The sequence below is a fragment of the Oncorhynchus gorbuscha genome, linkage group LG17 (assembly GCF_021184085.1).
Source record: "Oncorhynchus gorbuscha isolate QuinsamMale2020 ecotype Even-year linkage group LG17, OgorEven_v1.0, whole genome shotgun sequence".
Lineage (NCBI taxonomy): Eukaryota > Metazoa > Chordata > Actinopteri > Salmoniformes > Salmonidae > Oncorhynchus > Oncorhynchus gorbuscha.
Window position 1 is genome coordinate 26,811,781 of NC_060189.1, and position 25,734 is coordinate 26,837,514.

At 43.3% G+C, this 25,734-nt stretch overlaps 1 protein-coding gene across 2 annotated transcripts; it reads left to right on the forward strand.

The window, feature by feature from the left end:
* Positions 1–348: 348 nt before the first annotated feature.
* On the forward strand, positions 349–8,651 carry LOC124001703 (pecanex-like protein 4). 2 transcript variants are annotated; one of them, XM_046308703.1, is made up of 11 exons: positions 349–1,003; positions 1,210–1,976; positions 2,104–2,283; positions 2,469–3,007; positions 3,093–3,193; positions 3,345–3,467; positions 3,684–4,044; positions 5,776–5,879; positions 5,975–7,083; positions 7,226–7,412; positions 7,598–8,651. In XM_046308703.1, exons 2-11 carry the CDS (start codon positions 1,279–1,281, stop codon positions 7,847–7,849), a joined length of 3,654 nt encoding a protein of 1,217 aa, XP_046164659.1. In that variant the 5' UTR covers positions 349–1,003; positions 1,210–1,278; the 3' UTR covers positions 7,850–8,651. The 2 variants fall into 2 exon arrangements, with proteins under 2 accessions (XP_046164659.1, XP_046164658.1); XM_046308702.1 differs by having other exon boundaries at positions 349–537.
* The last annotated feature ends 17,083 nt before the right edge of the window (positions 8,652–25,734 follow it).

The following is a 25,734-nucleotide window of genomic DNA, read 5'->3' on the forward strand; positions in this document are numbered from 1 at the left end:
TGGAATGGCATCAGACACCCATGTGTTTGATGTAGGTGATACCATGCTATTCCACTCCAGCCATTTCCACGAGCCCGTTCTCCCCAATTAAGGCGCCACCAACCTCCTGTGTGCTGAACAGTTGGCTCGACACAAGAGAATACTACTTATATAATTGATGCCGCCAGATGTTAGGGTTGTTGTTTGTGTTTCGTCATGGTATAGGTGTGTGTCTGGCTGTCGAGTGGGGTGGGAGCAATGAATGGGTGGAGAGGATGGATATAGGTGGAGTTTGTCTTTTTTTCACGCCCACTCAGTACACCAATTGGTCGAAAAGTGCAAACCCCGCCTATCCTAGTTGGAGCACACGCCCTCATCTTGTTGTGGTTATGCTTTGTTAGCCAGCTACCGTTGTTAGCTAGCTAACTATCATTGGTTATCACTGGGAAAGACGCATCTAGCCATCTTTTTTGTGTCTTAACAAATTGCCATACTTACTATTGAAGATGAATAAGACAGCCGTTTGATTCGAAGGATATCCCTTCTCTCAATTCATAGGTAACTTTAAGTAACATAGCTAGCTAACGTTAGCTACTATAAGCACTGCAGTTTGCTAGCAATAATGGTAGTTAAATCTGGACATCTAGCGTTATTCGCCTGCTATCGGTAGCATCTAGCTAGTTAATGTTATTGCGTATTTCAAGTAATATTCACTAACCTTGTGTCTGACATTCGCTAAGTAGCTAGTTAGTTATCCCATCCCATAGATGAATGCAGCTAGCTTATATTATGTTTTATTGGTAACCTTGTTGCGCTAACGTTGCTAGCTAGCCATCATTGTTTACATTTGAGTCAAGGTTACTTCGTTTATACAACATCTACTGTAGCTATGCAATAATATTGGCCTGACTACGAACTTAGTCATATGCCACCACTAATGACACAGCCAGGCAGCCAGCTCCCTTTGTCAGCAGTGGAAAACTTACCTAGCAAACCTGTTGACAACAATGCATAACCATATTTGGTAGGTTGAGGGAGTTTGTTCCATTTAATTCTGTGTTGTTTTTTTACAATACATTAGGTGTTTCATGGTATTTTACATTGTTTATCAATATTTTCATAATATACCTGGCATTGGTGTTTATTCAACTGCTGTCTTTGTATAGAGTAAATTTGATCTCCTGCAGCATTAATTTTTATGGCAGACAAATGACTCAAGCTGCCTCTTAGATCTTGTCCTATAGGATGACACGGAAGTGTACTGCGGCTCCGGGGAGATGACCTGCACCCCCCTAGGGCATGGTCAGGATGGGGCCAGATGTGCCCCTGCTCAATGAATACAAGCAGGAGTTCTTCTGGAAGCGCTTCCCTCAGACGGTGCTGGGGGGTCCGCGCTTCAAGTTGGGCTACTGCGCCCCGCCTTATGTCTATGTCAACCAGGTGGTCTTGTTCTTGACACCATGGCTGTTAGGTGGCATTGGCACACTGCTGTGCCAGCTGCAGCTACTGGAGGAACTCCATGCTGCCATGCTCTCTGGTCTGCTCATGCTTGGGGCAGCAGTGGGTGTGCAGGCCCTGGCACTATATGCTGCCCGCAGGAATGCCATGGTGGAGCGCCTGGGAGTGGCCAACATCCTGGCTGATGAGGAGGAGGTGGAGTTCACCCACTGTGTAGGCCCAGAGACGGTGAGGTTCATCGCCCCGGGGAAGAGGTTTGGGCTGAATGTGGTGCTTCACACCTTGCTGGCAGGGGCCCTCTGTGGCCTGGGGACATGGTATGTGCTCCTGGGCAGGTTGACTGCACTGTATGGCAGTGTGGGTGTAGCCTTGGTGGTATTTGTCCTGAGCTGGGTGACTCTGTGTACAGCGGAGTACTCCCTTATCGTTAACACGGCCACAGAGACGGCCACATTCCAGGCACAGGACACCTATGAGATCACCCCACTCACCCGACCACTCTACATATTAGCTTTCATAGCTGTGGACCTAGCTGATCGGTAAGATAGAAATAACTAAATTGGCCTCAATGATTGTTCTTGAACTTGTTATGGATATATTTTCAGAGATTATTCATGACATTTTGTGACTCTTTGCTTGTTGTTTTTTTCCCATGCTGGTGTCCAGATTTACAGGTCCAGTGCCAGAGCTCCAGCTAACCAGTCAGGTGCTTCATGTGGTCTTCCTGGTCCTGCCCCTGCTGTGGGCGCTGGGTATGTTGTCACCACTGGACGCCCTCCTCCTTTGGGGCATGGAACAGGCTCTGGTGTTCGGTTTGGGCGGCTCTCCCATGTCCAGTAACCTTAGGTATATTTTCCTTGCTACATCAGTTGTTTTTGTCAACATTTACTTTGTCAACATGTAGGTACATCTGATTATACTTGCCACTGATTAGGTTCCCTGAGATCTTTACCATATGCCTGTTTCCTTGGCATGGTTGACTTTGAGCAGCTCTTCTCTGACTCTCTCTGTGCTCTCTGTCCTTCCTACAGATTGCTGGGGATGTTCGCCGTGTCTGTATGTGTTACTGTTTGTACCTTCTTCATCCCGTCCACCTTGGGTGTAGTCCTCTTCTCGATGGCCATGGGGTTTCTGCTTAGTTTGGATCTCAGCCAGTTTGGGACTTATTGTGGAGGAGGGTCCAGGGGAGCCTGTGGTGATAGTGGATGGCATAGGGGGGCATCTCCTGCCCCTCCCAGCTTGTTTGGCTGGCGGCTGGGCTGCAGTGAGCTGCTGCTCTACCTGGGGCTGCTGCTGGGGGCCATGACTGAGGCAGGACTCTTACATCACTTCCTCAGTCCCTCCCAGACCCAGAACTTGGCCAGGGTTTCTCAAGATGCTGTCAGCTACCTCCTCATCACCCTTTTCATCATCTGCTGGGCTCTCCGAGAGATCCAGGGAGCCTATGTTTTTGGAGGAGTGTTCCTCAACCCCCTGTACCCAAGAGGAATGGCCAATGTCCGGGTGTTCAAGCAGCGGAGCAGGGGTCTCCACATGGCTGGGGCTATCAGGAGGGTGCTGCTCAATCTGGGTGAGCTTATATTTTTAATTTAGAGCTTGCCCTGTCATTACTGTAAAACTATACATGCATCTTATTACTTTGTTTTACTTTGCAGTGTCTCCCTTTGCAATGGTTGCTTTCCTGGCTCTGGATGGCTCTATTCAGCAGCTCCACACAGCCTCTCTCAGCGTGGGATTCATCCGGGCCTTCAGAGTGGTACACATGGATTCTCTTATGTAGAACCTAAGCATGTTTATCAATGAGAGATTTGCTTTCCAGTGACCTCATCATGACCATTTAATCCTCAGACTGTTATTAATATGATTTAGGTCATGATGATTGAGTCGTGGGTCTCTGTGTTGTGCAGGTGTGGCAGAGCTCTGAAGATGCGCTGCTCCAGATGGTGGTGGTGGTGTCAGTGAGGCTGGCTGCAGGGGACACCAGACTGCCTGGGTGGGACAGCCTGGGCACAGGGGTCCAGCTCCTTCTAGTAATAACACATTCCATGACTTCTGGCATAGAGCTAGTTAGGCATGACATTTAGTAAGGTCACAGGTTAAACATTGTCATGCTTAAGTCATTGATTCATTGTCTAGTTGTTGTTGTTTTCCCCAGAATGTTTTTCTCCACTGAAAACAAAATCAAAGCAGTACTACTGAGTCATGGTTCAATCACACTCTTTTACGTCCCTCTTTGCCCTACCCAGGTGGGCCTGCTGAGTGATAGGCTGCTCCAGTTCCTGTCCAAGCTGAAGTTTGCCCTGGCCGTGCTGGTGACCTCCTGGACAGAGAAGAAACAGCGGCGCCAGTCGGCCGGGACCCTCCTGGTCCTGAACGCCTCCCTGTGTCCTCTACTGCTCTCTGTGGTGGTCCTGTCAGCCATGCTCTCTGCTCCTCTGCTGCCCCTCTTCACCCTGCCCATCTTTCTGGTGGGCTTCCCCAGGCCTCAGCGCAGTTGGCCTGGGCCTGTGGGCACCGCCTGCCCCTGTCCAGACTCCATCTACTACCAGCAGATGAGTGGGAGCCTGGCCTGTGCTCTGAGGAGCGCCTTTGCCAGAGGATCACTTGGTTAGTGGGTCTCACTCTTTTAGTTTTCTCCCTCTTACTTTCTCTCTCTTTTTCTTCTTGAAGGTTCTTCCCAATCATTGGTGCAGTTAAAGTGTTTTGATATAACTGTTTAATCATTTCTAGACATGGCTTCGTGTGTGAAAATAATGTAACTGATACAAGATTTAATATATGCCATTGTACAAAAAAAGAAAAAAAATGGACATACGTTGGTGTTCTGTTCTTACTGCTAGTGGTTGGAAAATCCTTTTCCCAACAGTAGGGTAAAAGAGTAAACTGAAAAAAACCTAATGCAGTATCTCAATGAAATGATCTAGGCTCTATTGTGAAATGTATACTATTTTCCAAGTTACTGATAGTATACATTTCACAGTACAGAGCCTAGATCATTTAATTGATATACATTATGTGTTGAGCATATGTTCTCACGGTGTTAGTAGTGCTCAATCACGGTGACACTGAACTTTTAGATCAGCTGAGCAGGGACTGTATGCAGATGAAATAGCTGGGTGGGGGAGCCTCTATTGGTTTCATATTAAGAGGAATGTTGTGAGTCGCTCAGTAGAGCCGCCCGGTATATAATGCAAGCTTGCAGGATCCAGTTGTGCTTCCTGTGAAGTGATCCGAACAAAATCACTCTTATCTGTGATAATTACGTCAATGTTTCCACACCGTTAACCTCGTAATACTCTTAACCTAACTGGAGCCACTTACTGGAGCCACTTTCAAACACGTTGTTCGGGGCTCTATTTTCTGTCAGGAAGGGGGCAAGGAAAAAACAGCAAGTACAAGCTTCATTATTTATGGGTTGACGACTCAAAAGAGACAAACTGCTACAGGGATGTCTTCACTCCATCTTATTGTTTTCTTGGCTAGCTGGGGGTGCCTGAGCTGTGATGTATAATTTAGGCTAAGCGCTTGTTGGGTCTTGATACACACAGTAGAAAGAGGAGGGTTTGGAGTGTAGCGTTCTCTTTTTTCCTTTACCCCCTCTGTGACATTGTGGGCTGCGCATCAGTGAGCGGGAGTGGAAAACGCACAGCGTGTCACTTCCCATCATGAGGCGGCGTCTGACTATTCCAAGACGTCGCTATGGGATATGACATTATCCTTGAGCCATGAGAACACTAGTCAAACTTGAAACAAAGCAACTGTCGCTCTGCCACTGCCATTTCACAAAAAACATCTGTCCTTTCTCCCCTCTGTTAACCAAAAATGAAAGGCCCCCACGTACAAAGTCTACACCCATAAGAAGAATGAATATTTAGAGACTATTGGAACATCCAGGGCAGAGAAGAAATTCAATATTTAGATCTCTGTGCAGTCAGGCGGTTTCAACTGTATCATGACCTTCCTGTACAACTGAAATGATAAGCATCAACCTGCAGCTCATCCGGCAGCCAAGTTATCCACAGAGTCAGCCGAGAGACTCACTACTGATGCTAAATGAAAGGGCTGTGTGACCAGGAGGCACTCGTCTATGTTGTATGTCTATGATGTATGGACTCCAAGCTTTATCATCTCCAGACCACAGAGGACATCATCTCTCTGACTGCATGACCTATAATAATAAATTACCACTGGGATGACTGGGACCAAATCTAACACCACTCAAAGGCTGCGATGAGAATATGCTATGAATAGAGTCAGCCTTGTCAAAAAGCTTGGCTGGGGGTAAGTGTATGAAGAAGCTGATAGGCCTAAGCTTGTTTTCTTTCCTCCCCTCGTAAGGTGCTCTGACTCCTGGCTCCCACTTCCTGGGTCGCTTCCAGGACCGTGTGGTTTGGATCATGATTTTAGAGAGAGGATATGGCTACTGTACTGTCAACATCAAGGTAGTGGTTCTTTAAATAGCTGTTATTTGTTTGAATCACTAATTTGGGGTAAACATGCAGTGTAGACGACAGATTTGACGGTTGTTTTGTTTTAGGGTCTGGAGCTGCAGGAGACCTCGTGCCACACGGTGGAGGCTCGGAGGGTGGATGAGGTGTTTGAGGGGGCCTTTGAGCGCCCTGAGCGGCTTGGCCTCAACCAGGGGATAAACCTGCACTGGGGAAACGCCCTCACCCCATGTGCTGCCCTGCCTGTGCGCGTCTACTCCGACGCCCGCAATGTACTTTCGGGCATCATTGACTCGCATGACAACCTGAGGAAGCTCCAGGATGACTTCCTGAAGGCCCTGGTGTGGCTGCTGCTGAGGAATTGTGTCCAGAGACTAAAGGCATTTCCCTGGGGCACTGAGGATGGGACAGGGGGCGGGGGCACGAAGTCTCAGTCCTCCCAGCTTGGCCAATCGACTGTCACCCAGCCTGCAGAGGCTATCATGGTGGAGTCCAACATCTCCTCTCTCAAGTTTAGACGGGACAGCTCCAGTTTGACCTCCTTTGGTGACTGGTCAGATGAGGATGACCTGTTTGGGCCTCAGCCAGCCAGGCGGACAGTGGCGTTGGTAAGTACGGAGGCCCAGCTGGGGGAGACAGTGCTCCAGACAGGCCCCTCGCTGCCAGGCTCTGTGGAGATGGACAGTCTGTTTGAGAACATGGCCCTCTCTGCCCTTCAGCCCTTGCAACCTCTGGGTTTGGGTCTGGGTCTGCCAGCTGTGGACAAAGGCAGGAACCCTGAAGTCCCCCACACAAAGTCCTCCGGCACCTTGGCCCATGAAAACTTCAGTTGCCCCCACTCTGAGTTGTTCAGCCTGCCCCCTGGGTGGAGGACAGCCCCCTTGTTACCATTCCGGTTACAGCAGCTCAGGCCTTTGTTCCCTGAGGAGTGGTTTCGGTTCACTTTGGGAAGGTTGGCGCTGGCCGTTCAGGACGAGGCTTCGGAGGATGTGGCCAAATCCCTGAAGGAGGATGGGGGACTGAAGGACCTCCATGCCCAGGTGGCCCTGTCATGCCTCATCTCCCTGGGGGCAGAGTCTGCCTTCACCAGCCCCAGCTATGTGTACAGGGTGTACAGTGGGGACGTGCCTTGGACAGAGGGGCTAAAGTGGCTTTCTGAAAACAAAGAACTTTACCAGCTTGCACTTAAGGCTTTCAGGTAAAGAGGGCAGGGGTGAAACATGGGTGTAGTTTGTGCCCAACTTAGAGAATCTAAAACTTGCAAACTGGATGTGTGTTATACATATTCAATGTTTCTATCCAAAGCTTGTCCCTGTAACTCCGGATCTATTTGCTTTCAGGTACAGTTTCAAGCTTCTGTTTGATCAGGCGAGTTTGGGGCCCATGGAGAGTCTTGATGAGCTGTTCAGCACCCTGGAGGAGTATGAGAGGGACTGGTACATTGGCCTGGTGGCTGAGAAAGGCTGGCAGGACAGTGTCCTACAGGAGAAACCTTTCCTCTTCTCACTGGGCCATGACCTCACCATGGTAACCTTACTGACCACACTGTTTTTCTTGTTACTAAGTAACCCACTATGGTAACCTAACAAACACCTGTTCTTTGGGTTAGCCATAAACTTGGTCTTTGTTGGTAGCATGTATTAAGTGGTCCTGTCTTTGCCAGTGGTCAGTACAGTAAGTGACCCCTACCTGCTTGTCTCCTCTCTCCACAGGGAACTTACACAGGGCGGGTTCTGTCCCTGCAGGAGCAGCTGGTTCAGGTAGGCCATCTGAACGGGGAGGGGGTGCGTGGCCAGTGGGCTAACCTGTCCTGGGAGCTGCTCTACGCCACCAATGACGACGAGGAGCGCTACAGCATCCAGGCCCACCCCATCATGCTGAGAAACCTCACTGTCCAGGCAGCCGACCCCCCTCTGGGGTACCCCATCTACTCCTCTGTCCCCCTGCACCTCCCCTGCTTCTAACACCCAAACCTTGTCCTCTCCCTGGGACCTTCAGACTCCTCTGCTGGCCTCCTATAAACACCCCGTCTCTGGTTAGCCCAGCTTTATCACTGGGTAGGCCCTATGTTGTGGCCTGTATGTGTAACCCGTCTATTTCACTAGGGTATCCTAGGAGGGCACCTATAAGGCAGATCCAAACAAATGGTTTCATTCATGCAGGAGCGACAGCACAATACTTATGTTCAAAATATTTACGTAACTTTTACCAAATGTGTGGTACTAGTTCAAACAAATGAAATGTGAGTGTTCTGGGAAAAATCTATATATACAAGGGATACGTTTGTTCAAAGTTTTTTTATCATTCATATACTCTTGAACAAAGAGTTATCACTTGTCAATGAAATGTTTTCTTTTTGTACTGTAACGTTAGTTGCAAATGTTTTTGTGGAGTTTGTTTTTATCCAACTTATCCGTTGTACTTAAAGTGATCAGATACAACCACCTTCCACAGAAGAAGACCGCCAACACAGTGCTCCCAATTACATGATGAACTTATCTTACAAATGTTTTCCCTCAAATACTGCTCCCAAAGGCAAAAAGGGACAATGATTTTGCTTTTTCGAGGATGTGCCTTGGGTTGGACTTTGCAGTCTTTGTAATGTGGTTAGTAATTTTTGATGCCATCCTTTTGTTTACAGTTCACTTGTTTACAGTTGAAGACAGTTGTATTTGTCATGTTCTCCTGTACATACTGTTTTCGTATACTGTGATTTGTGTATGATGTGTAATTGTACATACATAAAATAGATTTTTTCCCCCCAAATTAACCTGATAGTCTATTTACTGGAGATGTATCAGTGCTATAGACATTCATTACCGATTTGTGGTTGGGCATTACTTAATTATACTCCACCTTCCAAAAAAATCTATCTATGACTAATTAGAATTAAGTTAATTTTTCTGTCATCCCTATTCTTCTGCTTTGTAAATAGCGCTGCCAGCCTTTTAAAGCTTCCTAAAAAATGTTCCCTTTCACCTAAATAGAAGAGGAAATTAACCCATTTCCATGTGGAGCTTAAGCATTAGGAATGCAACAACATCATTGAAGTCTACTTCAGGAAGTCTTGGGGTTTGATTCCTGCTCCCAAGCAAAAATGAAAGCAGGAAGCACCAGACCCCAAGGTCTATTAAAAAAAATGGTCCGATGAAGCAGATGCTAAACTACAGGACTGTTTTACTTTCACAGACTGGAACATGTTCCGGGATTCTTTTGATGACATTGAGGAATACACCACATCAGTCACTGGCTTTATCAATAAGTGCATTGAGGACGTCGTCCCACACAGTGACTGTACGTACATACCCCAACCAGAAGCCATGGATTACAGGCAACATTCGCACTGACCTAAAGTGTAGAGCAGCCACTTTCAAGGTGCTTTCTAACCCGGAAGCTTACAAGAAATCCCGCTATGCCCTGCGACGAACCATCAAACAGGCAAAGCGTCAATACAGGGCTAAGATTGAATCATACTACACCGGCTACAACGCTCGTCGGATGTGGCAGGACTTGCAAATGATTACAGACTACAAAGGGAAGCAAAGCCGCGAGCTGCCCAGTGACACGAGCATACCAGACAAGCTAAATCGCTTCGAGGCAATCAACACCGAGGCATGCATGAGAGCATCAGCTCTTCCGGGCGACTGTGATTACGCTCTCTGTAGCCGATTTGAGTAAGATCTTTAAACAGGTCAACATTCACAAAGCTGCGGGGCCAGATGGATTACCAGGACGTGTACTCCGGGCATGTGCTGACCAACTGGCAGGTGTCTTCACTGACATTTTCAACATGTCCCTGATTGAGTCTGTAATACCAACATGCTTCAAGCAGACCACCATAGTCCCTGTGCCCAAGAACACCAAGGCAACCTTCCTAAATGACTACAGATCCGTAGCACTCACGTCCATAGCCATTAAGTGCTTTGAAAGGCTGGTCATGGCTCCCATTAACACCGTTATCCCAGAAACCCTAGACCCTCACCAATTTGCATTACCGCCCAAACAGACCACAGATGATGCAATTTCTATTGCACTCCACACTGCCCTTTCCCACCTGGACAAAAGGAAAACATATTTGAGAATGCTATTTATTGACTACAGCTCAGTGTTCAACACCATAGTACCCTCAAAGCTCATCACTAAGCTAAGGAACCTGGGACTAAACACCTCCCTCTGCAACTGGATCCTGGACTTTCTGACGGGCCGCTCCCAGGTGGTGAGTGTAGGTAGCAACAAATCTGACACGCTGATCCTCAACACTGGAGCTCCCCAGGGGTGCGTGCTCAGTCCCCTCCTGTACTCTCTGTTCACCCACGACTGCATGGCCAGGCACGATCATTAAGTTTGCTGACGACACAACAGTGGTAGGCCTGATCACCGACAACAACGAGACAGCCTATAGGGAGGAGGTCAGAGACCTGGCCGAGTGGTGCCAGAATAACAACCTATCCCTCAACGTAACCAAGACTAAGGAGATGATTGTGGACTACAGGAAAAGGAGCACAGAGCACGTCCCCATTCTCATTTACGGGGCTGGAGTGGAGCAGGTTGAGAACTTCAAATTATTTGGTGTCCACATCATCAACCAACTAGAATGGTCCAAACACACCAAGACAGTCGTGAAGAGGGCACGACAATGCCTATTCCCCCTCAGGTAACTAAAATGATTTGGCATGGGTCCTGAGATCCTCAAAAGGTTCTACAGCTACAACATTGAGAGCATTCTGACCGGTTGCATCACTGCCTAGTACGGCAATTGCTCAGCCTCCGACCGCAAGGCTCTTCAGAGGGTAGTGCGTACGGCCCAGTACATCACTGGGGCAAAGCTGCCAGCCATGCAGGACCTCTACACCAGGCGGTGTCAGAGGAAGGCCCTGAAAATTGTCAAAGACCCCAGCCACCCCAGTCATAGACTGTTCTCTCTACTACCGCATGGCAAGCGGTACCGGAGTGCCAAGTCTAGGACAAAAAGGCTTCTCAACAGTTTTTACCCCCAAGCCATAAGACTCCTGAACAGGTGACCAAATGGTTACCCGGACTATTTGTATTGTGTGTCCCCCCCAAGCCCTCTTTTACGCTGCTACTACTCTCTGTTTATCTTGTATGCATAGTCACTTTAACTATACATTCATGTACATACTACCTCAATTAGCCCGACCAACCAGTGCTCCCGCACAGTGGCTAACCGGGCTATCTGCATTGTGTCCCACCACCCGCCAACTCCTCTTTTACGCTACTGCTACTCTCTGTTCATCATATATATCACTTTAACCATAACCACATGTACATACTACCTCAATAAGTCTGACTAACCGGTGGCGGTATATAGCCTTGCTACTGTTATTTTCAAATGTCTTTTTACTGTTGTTTTATTTCTTTACTTACACACACACACCTTTTTCTTTCACACTATTGGTTAGAGCCTGTAAGTAAGCATTTCACGTGACAAATAAACTTTGATTTGAATTGTAAAGTAAGAGAACGCTTCATTTTTAAAAAATTAATCAGATTTTTAAATGCAGATAGCCACAGCGTTTTATGTTCTGGGAAGAAACTTCACTGTCAATCAAGAAACAAGTTGAGGCTTTTGATAAAATATTAAATGGCATCTGCACACTAAACTTGCTAATTAAGTTGCCTTTGTGGAATGTTTAATGACACGTTTGACAGTGTGCATTTTCTTTCCATCTTATCTTTGCTTTATCTTGGCCAGGTCGCAGTTGTAAATGAGAACTTGTTCTCAACTGGCCTACCTGGTTAAATAAAGGTTAAATATTTTTTTTTAATAATTCTTAGACATACCCGTCTTGAGCATTCCTACAACACAACTGAACCAAAGGGTGACATTGTCCATCCAAACCCTGACACTAAAATGTCTGGTCAGTCAGAACATGACCTTTCTGCATGGCCCTCAGCTGTCACTGTCTGGCAGAGGCCACCAGACATAGTGGTCAGTAAGTCAGTTACTGCCGCTGGGAAGCAGTCATACTCACTGCTATACCCTGGGTAGTGCCCACCCCCTTCTCTTTATCACACTGAAGCAAGGTCAGTAACAGCTGAGCCCCCCAGCTGCTAAGAGACAGCTCTAAATAGTGTCTGCCACACTCTGCTTTCCTCAAGTATTTTCAGACTGTTCACACAGAGTCCCCCTATCCATGGCCTGGAGAGGCAAGGTACACCTTAGGAAATGTGACAGCAAGCCCATGCATGAACAATGCCGAGTGTGATTCACCCATTCTGTCAGAGTGCTGGTCCTCTGTATAATACACTGCGCTCTGAGTTATAGTCATTCTATAAGCAAGACAAAAAATGTATAGTTTGCGGCTCAAAAAACACATTTTCTAATCGACATCATGTTGAGAGACCTACAATAAACCAATACAAACCGGGCCAACCTTGAAGTTCTGCACCCTCTTCCTGCCCAGGACATCAGTGATGAACCAGGCCCAGATGAGAGCATACTGCCACACATAGTTGAACAGCAGAATAGTCTGCCAGGCGAGCCACATCTCCTTGGCGCCATTGGTTATACCCACCAGGATGAGACACATACAAGGACTAGTAGACATCTTGTGTTGTTGGTCCCCAGCAGTGAGAATAGCCTTAGATAGGAAAGGGATGAGAATTAAATTAATGTTAATTAAATTAACACTTTTACAAAAATGCATGGTCACTTGAATGACAATTATTTGAAAGACCATTGGCTTTCCAATGAGTGTGTGTCTGTGACATCTTGACAAGAACAACAATTGTGATGCAATTGTAATGTGTCCAATGTCAATCAAACATTCAGCATGAATTCAGCAAAAATGTAACATGAGTTAAACCTTTAAATGAATTCTCACAAATTTGCAGTGAAACCCATCTTTCACACTTCCTCTGTGAAAGTGATCTGGACTGTGACAGTACAGGCCCTGGACATACTGTGCTGATGAGCATCCTTGGGAAGTCAGCTCTGAGCAAAGATAATTGAAGAAGCCCTGTGGACAGAAGATATTGTTATCTCATGTCTCACTCAATGTATGTGTCTAGATGGTGTACATCTACAAACGGGCAGAGGGCAGCCCATGATTGATCTCACTCGAAGAGCATGTTAACTGGCAGAGTATCACTGTTGCCAGGGGTGCTGCTTACAGTCACTACACTGCATGAGCCTCGCTGCATCATGTGGGGCAACACCTGCTTGGTGAATGACACTGTGCCCAGGAAGTTGTGTTCCATCAGGACCTGGTACACATCTACACTGGTCTCCAGGGACAGAGAATGTTGGCTGCGGCCACCATTGTTAATCAGGATGTCGATCTGAATGGGCATCGAGAGTGAGATAGGAACAAAGCAAGCCAGTGTAGACAGATGGGATGAGTCATGACTCATATCACCAATTTTTTTTTTTTTTTTTTTAAGGAATTAAATGTATTCATTATACCCAGGTAGGATATTCAAATTCTGTCATGGGTATAACACAAAAAACACACCCAGAATAAGAGAATAAGAAAACACCGTTTATTTTTCGGCTAGTGCTAAGGAGCCGCAAGTGTCAAGCGCACATTAGTTTGCAAATTTGTCATGTAAAAACTGGCGCACTAGCATTTTCCACCCCTTACGCCAGGTTCAGCACTTTACCCGTCTAACATCAGCTTGCTTACTTTGTGGTGGGAGGGATGGAAATATTTGAGGTGCATCCTTAAAAACATGCACCAATATGCCAATTTCAGTCAGAGCAACTGAAATATTGAGAATTTATTTGACCAAGAAAGATGCCTAAATCTCAGTTAAATCATCCAGGGGAGCGAAACAGCGCCTCTCTTTCTCAGTATGTGTACACCATGTATCTGATGCTGTCAGGACCAAAAGATTATGGCATGTCATAGTATTTCTGGCCAGACAGCATCAGATACACGGGCAGCATATAGGCCGTGTCTAGACTTGACAGTTCTGATCACGGAATTCTGAACGTGTCATTCGTCTACACTTACATTTAATTGTGTCTACCGTGTCCACAGTGTGTCCGGATCCCCTTTTCCTCGGCTATATTAAACTCCCAGTATGCATTCTACAAGTGGTGGAATAGGCTAAATATGATAGTTTAGTTTATTAATTCGACCATTTAACAAAAACAAGCACACATAAAATACATACATACACATGAGTAAAATCATAGAGGATAACACACAATAAAGTCTGGGACTTATTCCATTGTGGTCCACTGAGGCTCCAGTATACAATAAAAGTACCTTTCCCCGCATTACTCCTGAACCTATATAAGCACATATCAGCAACATCTGATCTGGTGCAGTGATTGTGTGTATCCCTAACATGGGGAAAGTAATCAGTTAAATATCTGGGTGCAGAACCAGAAATACTCCTGTAAACCAAACCCAGTCTAATCTGGGACACCCTAGCCTCAACAGGCAACCAGTTGAGTTCCTGAAAGCAGCTCCTGCCTATGTGAGTACGTGGACTCACCTTCAATACTACCCTGATCAGCTTATTCTGGGCTATCTGGAGCTTCCCCTTCATAAGCGTAGATAAGCCCCCAAACCAGGAAGTACTAGCGCAGTCAAAATGGCATTGCATGAGGGCAGTGGCTAGCACTTTCATGGAGTCATTATTAAGCAGCTTGGACTTTAGTCCTGGCATTAACCTTCCCTAGCACTTTAGTGGCCATGCTTCAACATCCCAAGCTTCCATCAATCCCAGGTAGCCAGTGTTGGGGAGGAACGGATTACATGCAATCCGTTACATGTAACAGATTACAAAAAACATGTAACTAATTTGAAACATTACCAGCAAAAATATTGTAATTGGATTACAGATACTTTTGAAAAACTTGATGATTACTTCTGCGATTACTTTTGAATTATTTTAAGCTACCTATCGTTGTTTTTGCGACCTGTGGACAGCTAGTGAAAAATGGGCCTATGAAATAAAGTTTGAGGGAGTTCCTCCCTTCTAAACTCCTCGGTGGTATTGTCCTCCATATGGTCAAAAACAAGTTACATTTGAGAACAACACGAGTGGGGCTTCTCTTGCTCAATCTCATTTGTTCTGATAAAAACTTTAAAATCCACAGGTCTAACGGACACATGCTCAAACTCGCACACTTTTGCTAGACTTAAAAAGCTTATTGAGATATCAGTGTCACCAGCAAAAATGTAAACAATAGGCCTATAGTAAATGCAGCATATGGCATTCATTTTTCACATATAGAACTTTTCGGTACACTCTTAGGGGAAAAAAAGTGCTATCTAGAACCTAAAAGCTGTTCCCATATGAGAACCCTTTGAAGAACCCTTTTTGGTTCAATGTTAAACAATTTCCACAGATGGTTCTATATGGAACCAAAAAAGGGTTCTACCTGGAACCAAAAGGGTTCTCCTATGGGGACAGCCGAAGAACCCTTTTGGAACCTTTTTTCCTAAGAGTGTAGTGCCCAAGCATGCCATTCCATGAGAGCAGCATAAACAACAGTGTAGGCTAATAGGTCCTTTGTTTTGGGGTTATGCTCAGGTAAAACAATTTGGCTGATCTATATTTCCACATTTCCAAGTCCTATTGTTGAAGATCAAGGGGTATTAAATTCATTGGAATGACTGGAAATCTGACAGACTTGAGGGATGCCAAAGTCATTCAAATACAATGCTATTTATCTATAAACAAATGAACAACAGACTTTTAGCATGCTTATAGAGAAGGGCACTCAAATATGTAATACACTAACATATTTAACTGATGATTGGTTGAAATAAATGTATAATAAGAAGATTGTGGGAGCTGTACTGTTAGATTTCAGCCTGTGAGTCTATGTATGCTGATGATTCAACCTTATACACGTCAGCAACCACAGCTAGTGAAATCACTAAACCAAGAATTGCAGTCAGATTTAGAATGTTCAGGACCAGTTTAGTACTGGCCACCCATTCTAAAACTAAGACCATTGTATTTAGTACAAATCATTCTCTAAGTTCTAGACCTCAGCTGAATCTGGTAATGAATGGTGTGGCTGTTGAACAAGTTGAGGAGACTAAATTACATGGTGTTACCTTAAATTCTAAACTGTCATGGTCCAAAAAATATTGAATGGTTGTAAGTCTGTCCGTGATAAAGAGATGCTCTGCTTTTTTGAGACCACACTCCACAAAGCAAGTCCTGCAGGTTCTAGTTTTATCTTATCTTGACTATTGTCCAGTCATATGGTCAAGTGCTGCAAAGGACCTAGTTAAGCTGCAGCTGGCCCAGAACAGAGTGGCAGGTTTTGCTCTTCATTGTAGTCAGAAGGCTAATATCAATACCATGCATGACAGTCTCTCTTGGCTAAGAGTTGAGGAAAGACTGACTGCATTGCGTCTTGTTTTTATAAGAAACATGAATGTGTTGGAAATTCCAAATTGTTTGCATAGTCAACTTACATACAGTACACACACACTTACCCCACCAGACATGCCACCAGGGGTATTTTCACAGCACAACGCTTCTCCCCTATATGACCTACTTGTTATGTGTATGTACTGATGTGTGTAACTGATAGATGCACACACACATTATTATCTGTAGTAGAAAGCAATGGGTTAGAAGAAAGCTACATAACCAACCCATAAAGTAACATGCAACATCCATTTATGGGCAGCTATGTAAACTCTAATATGTATTTATGTCTTCTTCTAATATCTTAAGGGGAAAGTAATCTAAAAGTAATTAGATTATGTTACTGAGTTCGGGGAATCCAAAAGTTACATTACTGATTACAATTTTGGACAGGTAACTAGTAACTGTAATGGATTACAATTAGAAAGTAACCTACCCAATCCTGCAGATAGAGGTTTTAGTAGTCAGCACCTCACCCCTTAACTCCACTTTGATTTCAGATGACCTACTCAATTTAGGTCTGGACCAAAAGCTAATTGCCTCAGTTTTACCTAAGTGCAGAAATAGCTTATTATCGCCAAGCCATATTCTAATGTTAGTAAGCTTTGTGCTAAGTATGGTCTCCAACATAGTTTTACTTTTGTGAGACACCAGTGGTTTAGAGTCAGTAATCAGCATAAAACAAAAGATGGCAAGAACAAGCATCTTTCATATTGTTAATATACAGTAAAAACAGTAGAGGCCCAAGCACACTCCCCTGCGGAATGCCACAACTCATTGGTTTTACCTGTGACCATTAACCTCTACTACTTGCTCCCTACCTGATAAATAGGACTTTACCCGGCCTAGAGGGACACTAACAACACAACAACAACTGATGGCAGTAGCTAACTACTGTAGCTAACTAGCCAGTTAACCTCTGTAGATAGCCAGCAAGCTAGCAAGCAACGCTAAAGGGATTGCAAATGGGTTAGCATAACTCTATTTGTTTTTCGAAATATTAGCTAGCATTTATGAGTCCAGCAAACACATTCCTCGTATGCTAGGAACGTATTTCCTCCAACATTATAATAAAAATGTTACCTCTCTGTCCCAAAACAAAACTTTTCTGGAGACTTGTGCTGATGATGTCGCCCATTGTAGTTATGCACTTTCGGTAGCCTGATTGCGTCCAGACGGAGGAGAAATCTGCACACAATGCATCCCTGACCACTTCTTGAAGCGGCTAGACCCATATTTTCAATGCTATCTTTGTATTCTGATATCAGAAGTCGCATGTAAGTGTCAAGTGTAGACACAATCATAGAGGGGAGCTGTTTTGCTCGCTTGGATGCTTTCTCCTGTGATTTAGTTTCAGCAGAGAGGAAGACGTGAAGCGAAAGCGAGCTCACTCTAGCCAAACTCTGTCCATTGTAAGCCCAATGTGTTTCTATGGGAATAATATGCAGACCTAAACTTGTCGCCTGTCTTGCCGCCTTTGGGACAAAGACTCCCAATGTTTAAGCAGAGACATGAGCATCTCGTCATTATATACAGTCCTCTGGTTTCAACCTCTTGCGAATTGGAAAGGAAAGTTGGCAGGTGCACAGTGCACTGTTATGATGCTGGACTGCCCTAAATTAAATTGATGTTTTGCCAAAATTATATAATTACTTCTGTTTAAAATCATTCAAAATGCTAAACCAGGGAGCATGACGTAGCCACGGAGGTTCATTAGCATCTTTATATTTTTTGGGGTGTGGATTGTTTCAAATCCCAAGTGTGTAGGCCTCATCCTATTTGGGAAGCCCGCAATTTGGGTAGTGCACGTGGTAATAGGTCTAGCTGATTGAGTTGCAGCTGTCAGTGAAAAGCACCTACAATGTGTGAAGATACTGTGTCTTGAGTATAATTTAAAATGTTGCATCAAGAAGAAGGGGAAGGGTGTGTGGCGAAGATATGTTGTATCTCTCTCCAGAATGCATACATACAGTGCATTCAGAAAGTATTCAGACCCCATTACTTTTTCCACATTTTCTTACAATACAGCCTTATTCTAAAATGGATTTAATTGTGTTTTTTCCCCTCATCAATCTACACACAATACCCCATAAAGACAAAGCAAAAACAGGTTTTTAGATATTTTTGCAAACGTATAAAACATTTAAATAGCTCTGTCAGGTTGGATGATGAGCATTGCTGCACAGATATTTTCAGGTCTCTCCAGAGATGTTTGATTGGGTTCAAGTCTGGGCTCTGGCTGGACCAATCAAGGTCATTCAGAGACCTGCCCTGAAGCCACGACTACGTTGTCTTGGCTGTGTGCTTAGGGTCATTGTCCTTTTGGAAAGTGAACCTTCGCCCCAGTTTGAGGTCCTGAGCACTCTGGAGCAGGATTTAATGAAGGATCTCTCTGTACTTTGCTCCGTTCACCTTTCCCTCGATTCTGACTAGTTTCCCAGTCCCTGACACTTAAAAAGTTCCCCACAGCATGATGCTGGTTTCCTCCAGATGCTGGTTTCCCCACAGCATGATGCTGGTTGATCCAGGTTTCCTCCAGATGTGATGCTTGGCATTCAGGCCAAAGCCTGGTTTCATCAGACCAGAGAATCTTGTTTCCCATGGTCAGAGTCCTTAAGATGCTTTTGGTAAACTCCAAGCAGGCTCCATGTGCCTTTTACTGAGGAGTGGTTTCCGTCTGGCCACTCTGCCATAAAGGCCTAATTGGTGGAGTGCTGCAGAGATGGTTGTCCTTCTGGAGCTCTGTCAGAATGACCATCGGGTTCTTTGTCACCTCCCTGACCAAGGCCCTTCTCCCGATTGCTCAGTTTGGCCGGGCGGCCAGCTCCCGGAAGACTCGGAGGTTCCAAACTTCTTCCATTTAAGAATGATGGAGGCCACTGTGTTCTTGGGACCTTCAATGCTGCAGAAATGTTTTAATACCCTTTCCCAGATCTGTACTTTGACACAATCCTATCTTGGAGCTCTAGGGACAATTCCTTCAACCTCATGGCTTGGTTTTTGCTCTGACATGCACTGTCAACTATGGGACCTTACATAGACAGGTGTGTGCCTTTCCAAATCATGTCCAATCAATTGCATTTAATTGCAATCAATTGCATTTACCACAGATGTACTCCAATCAAGTTATAGAAACATCTCAAGGATGATCAATGGAAACAGGATGCACCTGAGCTCAATTTCGTGTCTCATAGCAAAGGGTCTGAATACTTATGTAAATAATGTTTTTTACATTTTAATACATTTTCAAACATTTCTGAAAGCATGTTTTTGCTTAGTCATTATGGGGTTTTGTGCTTAGATTGATAAGGATTTTTTTAAATCAATTTTAAAATAAGACTGTAAATAAAGTAAGAAAATGTGGAAAAAGGGAAGTGGTCTGAATACTTCCCGAATGCACTGTATACCACACACACATTGCTTAAGTAGACATTTCCACTTTCTCTTTATATTGGATCTTTTTCAAGCTCCTGTGAAAAGTTTGGATGTGTGCAAAAACCCTCCATAGTCAAGGTTGTCTTAGGCATAATATAACATGCCCACAGTGGCAATTATGCTGCCTGTAACTGTATTTAGATCATTTAAAGCAAGTTGTTTTGTTTTATTAGACTTTGATTAGAATTATTCCGTGTCTTTTTAAATCTTATGAATAGTGAATTTAATCTTGATTATTGACTCCGTTTGGTCCATGGCTCAGACATAATGCATTTTAGGCCTACTTTAGGCTTATATCAGTGTGAATGCTATGTAACAATATATTTCCATATTGACGCCATGTATTTAATTAGAACAATATGGACTGAAAACATGTTCAACATATTTAGCAAATATGGGATATCCTATATTTTGTTATTTTGTTTCTGTAGGCTATAATGGACTAACATTTTCATTGGAATTGATGACAACACAATACATAAAATACTAAATACACGGATTAAAGCAACCACATATTTAGCCATGGAGCACATTATTCTGGTTGTGAAAAAAGCACAAATATTTCTGACACACCCCGAAAACCTATATCACCTCCAGCGCTAAGATTTACCATTGCGTTAGGCTTTATAATATAGAGCCCTTAGAATAAGACAACACATCTAATAAGACTGAGCTGTACTGGACTTAGCCTTGAATTCCATTTTCATTTTGAACATGTGCTTTGAATACAATGTCTTGTCTTTTAAATAAGTAAGGCCAGTCTGGCCAGACTATTAAGTAAATGCTAAGAAACTATGTCCTAAGTGACTAATGACTGGTTACTTCTTAAACCTTGATTGAGTGGTTAATCAATTGGAAATTGTCAGACACTAAGTTGAATTAGTGATTGAATTACTAATTGAATTACGATTACTTGAAATCCCACTGAAATAAAAGTGATAAGGGGGAGTCTAAAACTGAAACAATGTAGCAATTGAAGGGAGAGCAACAAGTTACAATCAGTAGAAGTCCGTATGTAAAATCATTGGGGAAGCCAAGCGCTTTATTGTGGACAGGCTTCTCACTAATCTTAGCTACTGTTGTATCAATATGTTTTGACCATGACAGTTTACAATCCTGGGTTACTCCATGCAGTTTTAGTCACCTCAACTTTCTCAATTTCCACATTTTTTATTACAAAGTTTAGTTGAGGTTTAGGGTTTATTGAAAGATTTGTCCCAAATACAATGCTTTTAACTTTAGAAATATTTAGGACTAACTTATTCCTTGCCACCCACTCTGAAACTAACTGCAACTCGTTGTTAAGTGTTGCAGTCATTTCAGTAGTAGCTGATATGTATGCGGATGTTGCAATCCTCAGCCAGTGGCATGTCATTAGTAAAGATTGACAAAAGTAATGGGCCTAGACAGCTGCCCTGGGGAATTCTTGATTCTACCTTCTATTAAAGAACACTGTGTTCTGTTCTCTGGGTTCTGTTAGACAGATAACTCTTTATCCACAATATAGCACGGGGTATAGAACCATAACATGTATATTTTTCCAGCAGCAGACCGATATGATCGATAATGTCAAAAGCTGCACTGAAGTCTAACAAAACAGCCCCCACAATTTTTATCATCAATTTCTCTCAGCCAATCATCTGTTATTTCTGTAAGTGCTGTGCTTGTTGAATGTCCTTCCCTATAAGCATTCTGAACGTTTGATGTCAATTTGTTGACTGTAAAAGAGCATTGTATCTGGTCAAACACATTTTTTTCTAAAAGTTTACTAAAGGGTTGGTAACAGGCTAATTGGTCGACTATTTGAGCCAGTAAAGGAGGCATTACTATTCTTAGGTAGTGGAATTACTTTTGCTTCCCTCCAAGCCTAGGAACACACACTTTCTAGTAGGCTTAAATTGAAAATATGGCAAATAGGAATGGCAATATCGTCCACTATTTTCATCAGTAATTTTCCATCCAAGTTGTCAGACCCCGGTGGCTTGTCATTTTTGATAGACAACAATCATTTTTTCACCTCTTCCACACTCACTATATGAAATTCCAAATTACAATGCTTGACTTTCATAATTTGGTCAGATATATTTGGTTGTGTAGTGTCAGCGTTTGTTGCTGTTATGTCATGCCTAAGTTTGCTAATCTTGCCAATGAAAAAATCATTAAAGTAGTTGGCAATAACAGTTGCTTTTGTGATGAATGAGCCATCTGATTCAATGAAAGATAGAGCAGAGATGGCTTTTTTCTCAATTTCATTTAAGGTGCTCCAAAGCTTTTTACTATCATTCTTAGTCATTTATCTTTGTTTTATTTTGTAGTTTCTTCTTCTTTCTATTCAGTTTAGTCACACGATTTCTCAATTTGCAATATGTTTGCCAATCGGTTGTGCAGCCAGAATTATTTGCCATTCCTTTTTCCTCATCCCTCTCAACCATACAATTTTTCAATTCCTCATCAATCCACTGGGATTTAACGGTTTTACAGTCATTTTCGTAATAGGTGCATGCTTATTAGTAACTGGAATAATGCTCCTCATTAAGACACCACGGACCAACAAATATTCTTTACATCAACAACATAGGAATCACTAAAAAATGTATTGTATGACCTCTTATACACTATATTAGGCCCAGCCTTTGAAACTGGGTTTTTCTTAGATATGGCTACTACATTGTGATCACTACATTCGATGGATCTGGATACAGCTTTCAAGCAAATTTCTGCAGCATTAGAAAATATGTGATCAATACATCTAGATGATTTCATTCCTGTGCTGTTTGTAACTATGCTGATAGGTTGACTGGTTACAATTTGAAGCTTTTTCTTGAGTGGGCAGCTTGATGAAAGCCAGTCAATATTGAAATCATCCAGAAAATATACCTCTCTGTTGATATCACATAGATCAGGCCTTTCACCCATGTTATCCAGATACTGACTGTTAGCTCTTGGTGGTATATTGCAGTTTCCCACAAGAATGGACTTGAGGTGAGGCAGGTGAACCTGTAGCCATATTACTTCAACAGTATTTAACATGCAATCCTCTCTAAGCTGTACAGGGATGTGGTTCTGAATATAAACAGCAACACCTCCACCACTGCCATTTCTGTATTTTCTGTAAATGGTATGACCTTGTATTGCTACCACTGTATCATCAAAAATATTATCTAAGTGGGTTTCAGAGATAGTCAGAATACGAATGTCATCTGTTACTGGCAAATTATTGATTTCATGAACCTTGTTTCATATGTTAACGTGGGCTATTTTGAGTACTTTTCTTCTGGGATGCTTACTTGTTTGTATTGGTTAGCAGAAGTAGATATGCTCATGCTATTGATGCTAGTGCAGGGTGAACTGCACACAATGAACTTCCTCCTAGGGCACACCGGCTCAGTGCTAACAGTATAAATCTGGTTATAGGCACATGATTACTGCACACTATTGCTGTAGGATCAGCAGAGGCATTCAGGACATAAATTAGGTTACTTACATTGTGTCTGCCAACGCCCCTGGTGTAATGTACATTTGATGAAGCATTATGACAACTATGTGTCAAATTGGTAGGGATTAGCTGAGCTGGGCTTTGGTCAGTGTCAACTAAAATATATATTTTAAACAATTTAGTCCAATCAACATAAGCTAAATATGATGTGGCTTTCCATGGTTCTGATTTATGTTTGCGTGTGTGAGTTCATACAAGTAGAAAAATATGTTGACTCACCCAACTTGTACAGAAACACTGAGGTAAAGACAGTTTCAGGCTGGATATTCACCTGTAGTTTTCCTTATGTCCACCAACAGCAGTTAGGGACCGTCAACATAGTGACAAATCTAATTTTAAAAATGTCAATAGCTCTTTAACCATTACTCCTAAAACTTTCAAAACTGGTTGTAGCTAATCCGATGGCATAGATTGCACACACATTGCACACACTTTTTGTTTGTCGATTTACATCTCACACTATTTGAAATGATTTATTTACATTTTTTAATTTCAATAGCTCAATTTTCAACTCACATGTTTTTACATTAATTTTTCAAACTTTAACATTTCAATAGCTCCTTGGTCATGTGACCTACTGACTTCAAACAAGGTTCAGAATGTCCACTGACGACCCTTATATAGTCAGTGGACTATACACTACCTGGTTAAAGAAAGATGAAATAAAAATAAAATAATTAAATAGTTATTCCATTGTACTGGATCTAATACATATTAGCATTTTACATACATTCATAAGTATAATCATTTTTTATGACATACTGTGAAAAACTCTTGGCTGCTGGCTCTGTCACTTTCAGACATGCGCAGAGCAAACTGAAAGGGGAAGGGTAGCTCTTGACTTGAACCACAGGGATTCTCTGTAAAGAGAGAGTAATCCAAAAGGCTAAGACACACCCCTTGACTTTCAATTGGCACCCTTGACCTGTATGTATTCTCTACTGATTGGTCTCCGTGGTGATTAGTCAATGGGAACTCAGTTGCCGGTCCCATCATAAAGTTTTTACACAGTCTGGCAGTCTGACTAAAGTGCCGGAAGTATGAGGAGAGACATCCTCCTTTGTATTTATAGGAACAAATATGTCCTGACACTTTGGATCCTATTCTTGGATAGTTAGAAGACACAAAGTAAAACACTTTTTTTTTAAACTAATTACTGTCCATGAGTAAGTAACCTCAACCTTGTGGGTCTGTGGGTGTTTGGGCCAATAAAGTGCCAACTCAATTCTACCACTGACTAGTCTCTCATGCCCCTATGAACGGGGACACAGGGCATAAGTTTTTAATCTAAACCAGACCATTTTTACTGAAGTACACTAACCCCTAATTGGGTCTCTTTTCTTGACACACAGTAGCAATTTACCAGATAAGAAGTCAAGAAGATCAAAAAGTAGATTGTTGTAAGGGTGTATTACATCCTGTGCTGCCCCATTGTCATATCCATTCTGGATTCTAAGTGTTAAATCATAGCTGAACAATGCCTCTATGTAAGGTGTATACTGTATGTGGGAATGTCTTATGTCCACCCTACATGTGGTGTTGGTACATGAAATATTCCTCAACTGCATTATCATAAATTGCTATTGTAAATAGAAGTATTATGTTCATCAATTAACATTTTCAGATATTATTTTGACAAACACACTTTAACACACTTTGTTGCATACAATTCATTCTCTATTGTCATAGACTTGATGGGCACTGTCTCCTTGCCTGCATCCGTATTGGGTCTGCGGTCAAACGACCACCCCTCATCACTGTCAAACGCTCCCTAAAACACTTCAGCGAGCAGGCCTTTCTAATCGACCTGGCCCGGATATCTTGGAATGATAATAACCTCATCCCGTCAGTAGAGGATGCCTGGTTATTCTTTAAGAGTACCTTCCTCACCATCTTAAATAAGCATGCTTCGTTCATAAAATGTAGAACCAGGAACAGATATAGCCCTTGGTTCACTCCAGACCTGACTGCCCTTGACCAGCACAAAAACATCCTGTGGTGTACTGCATTAGCATCGAATAGCCCCCATGATAAGCAAAATTTAATGGAAGTTAGGAACCAATATACACAGGCAGTTAGGAAAGCTAAGGCTAGCTTTTTCAAGCAGAAATGTGCATCCTGTAGAACAAACTCAAAAACGTTCTGGGACACTGTAAAGTCCATGGAGAATAAGAGCACCTCCTCCCAGCTGCTCACTGCAATGTGGCTAGGAAACACTGTCACCACCGATAAATCCACTACAATTGAGAATTTTGTAAGCCTTTTTCTATGGCTGGCCATGCTTTCCACCTGGGTACCCCTACCGCGGTCAACTGCCCGGTACCCCCCACAGCAACTTGCCCAAGCCTCCCCATTTCTCCTTCACCCAAATCCAGATAGCTGATGTTCTGAAAGAGCTGCAAAATCTGGACCCATACAAATCAGCCGGGCTAGACAATCTGGACCCTCTCTTTCTAAAATGATCTGCCGAAGTTGTTGCAACCCCTATTACTAGCCTGTTCAACCTCTCTTTCGTATCGTCAAAGATTCCCAAAGATTGGAAAGCTGCCGCGA

Coding starts and splice junctions, on each gene's coding strand:
- LOC124001703 (XM_046308703.1), top strand. CDS start 1,279: ATGGTCAGGATGGGGCCAGATGTGCCCCTGCTCAATGAATACAAGCAG. Junction 3,194..3,344: donor TCATCCGGGCCTTCAGAGTG/GTACACATGGAT, acceptor TGTGTTGTGCAG/GTGTGGCAGAGCTCTGAAGA. Junction 7,084..7,225: donor CTTGCACTTAAGGCTTTCAG/GTAAAGAGGGCA, acceptor ATTTGCTTTCAG/GTACAGTTTCAAGCTTCTGT.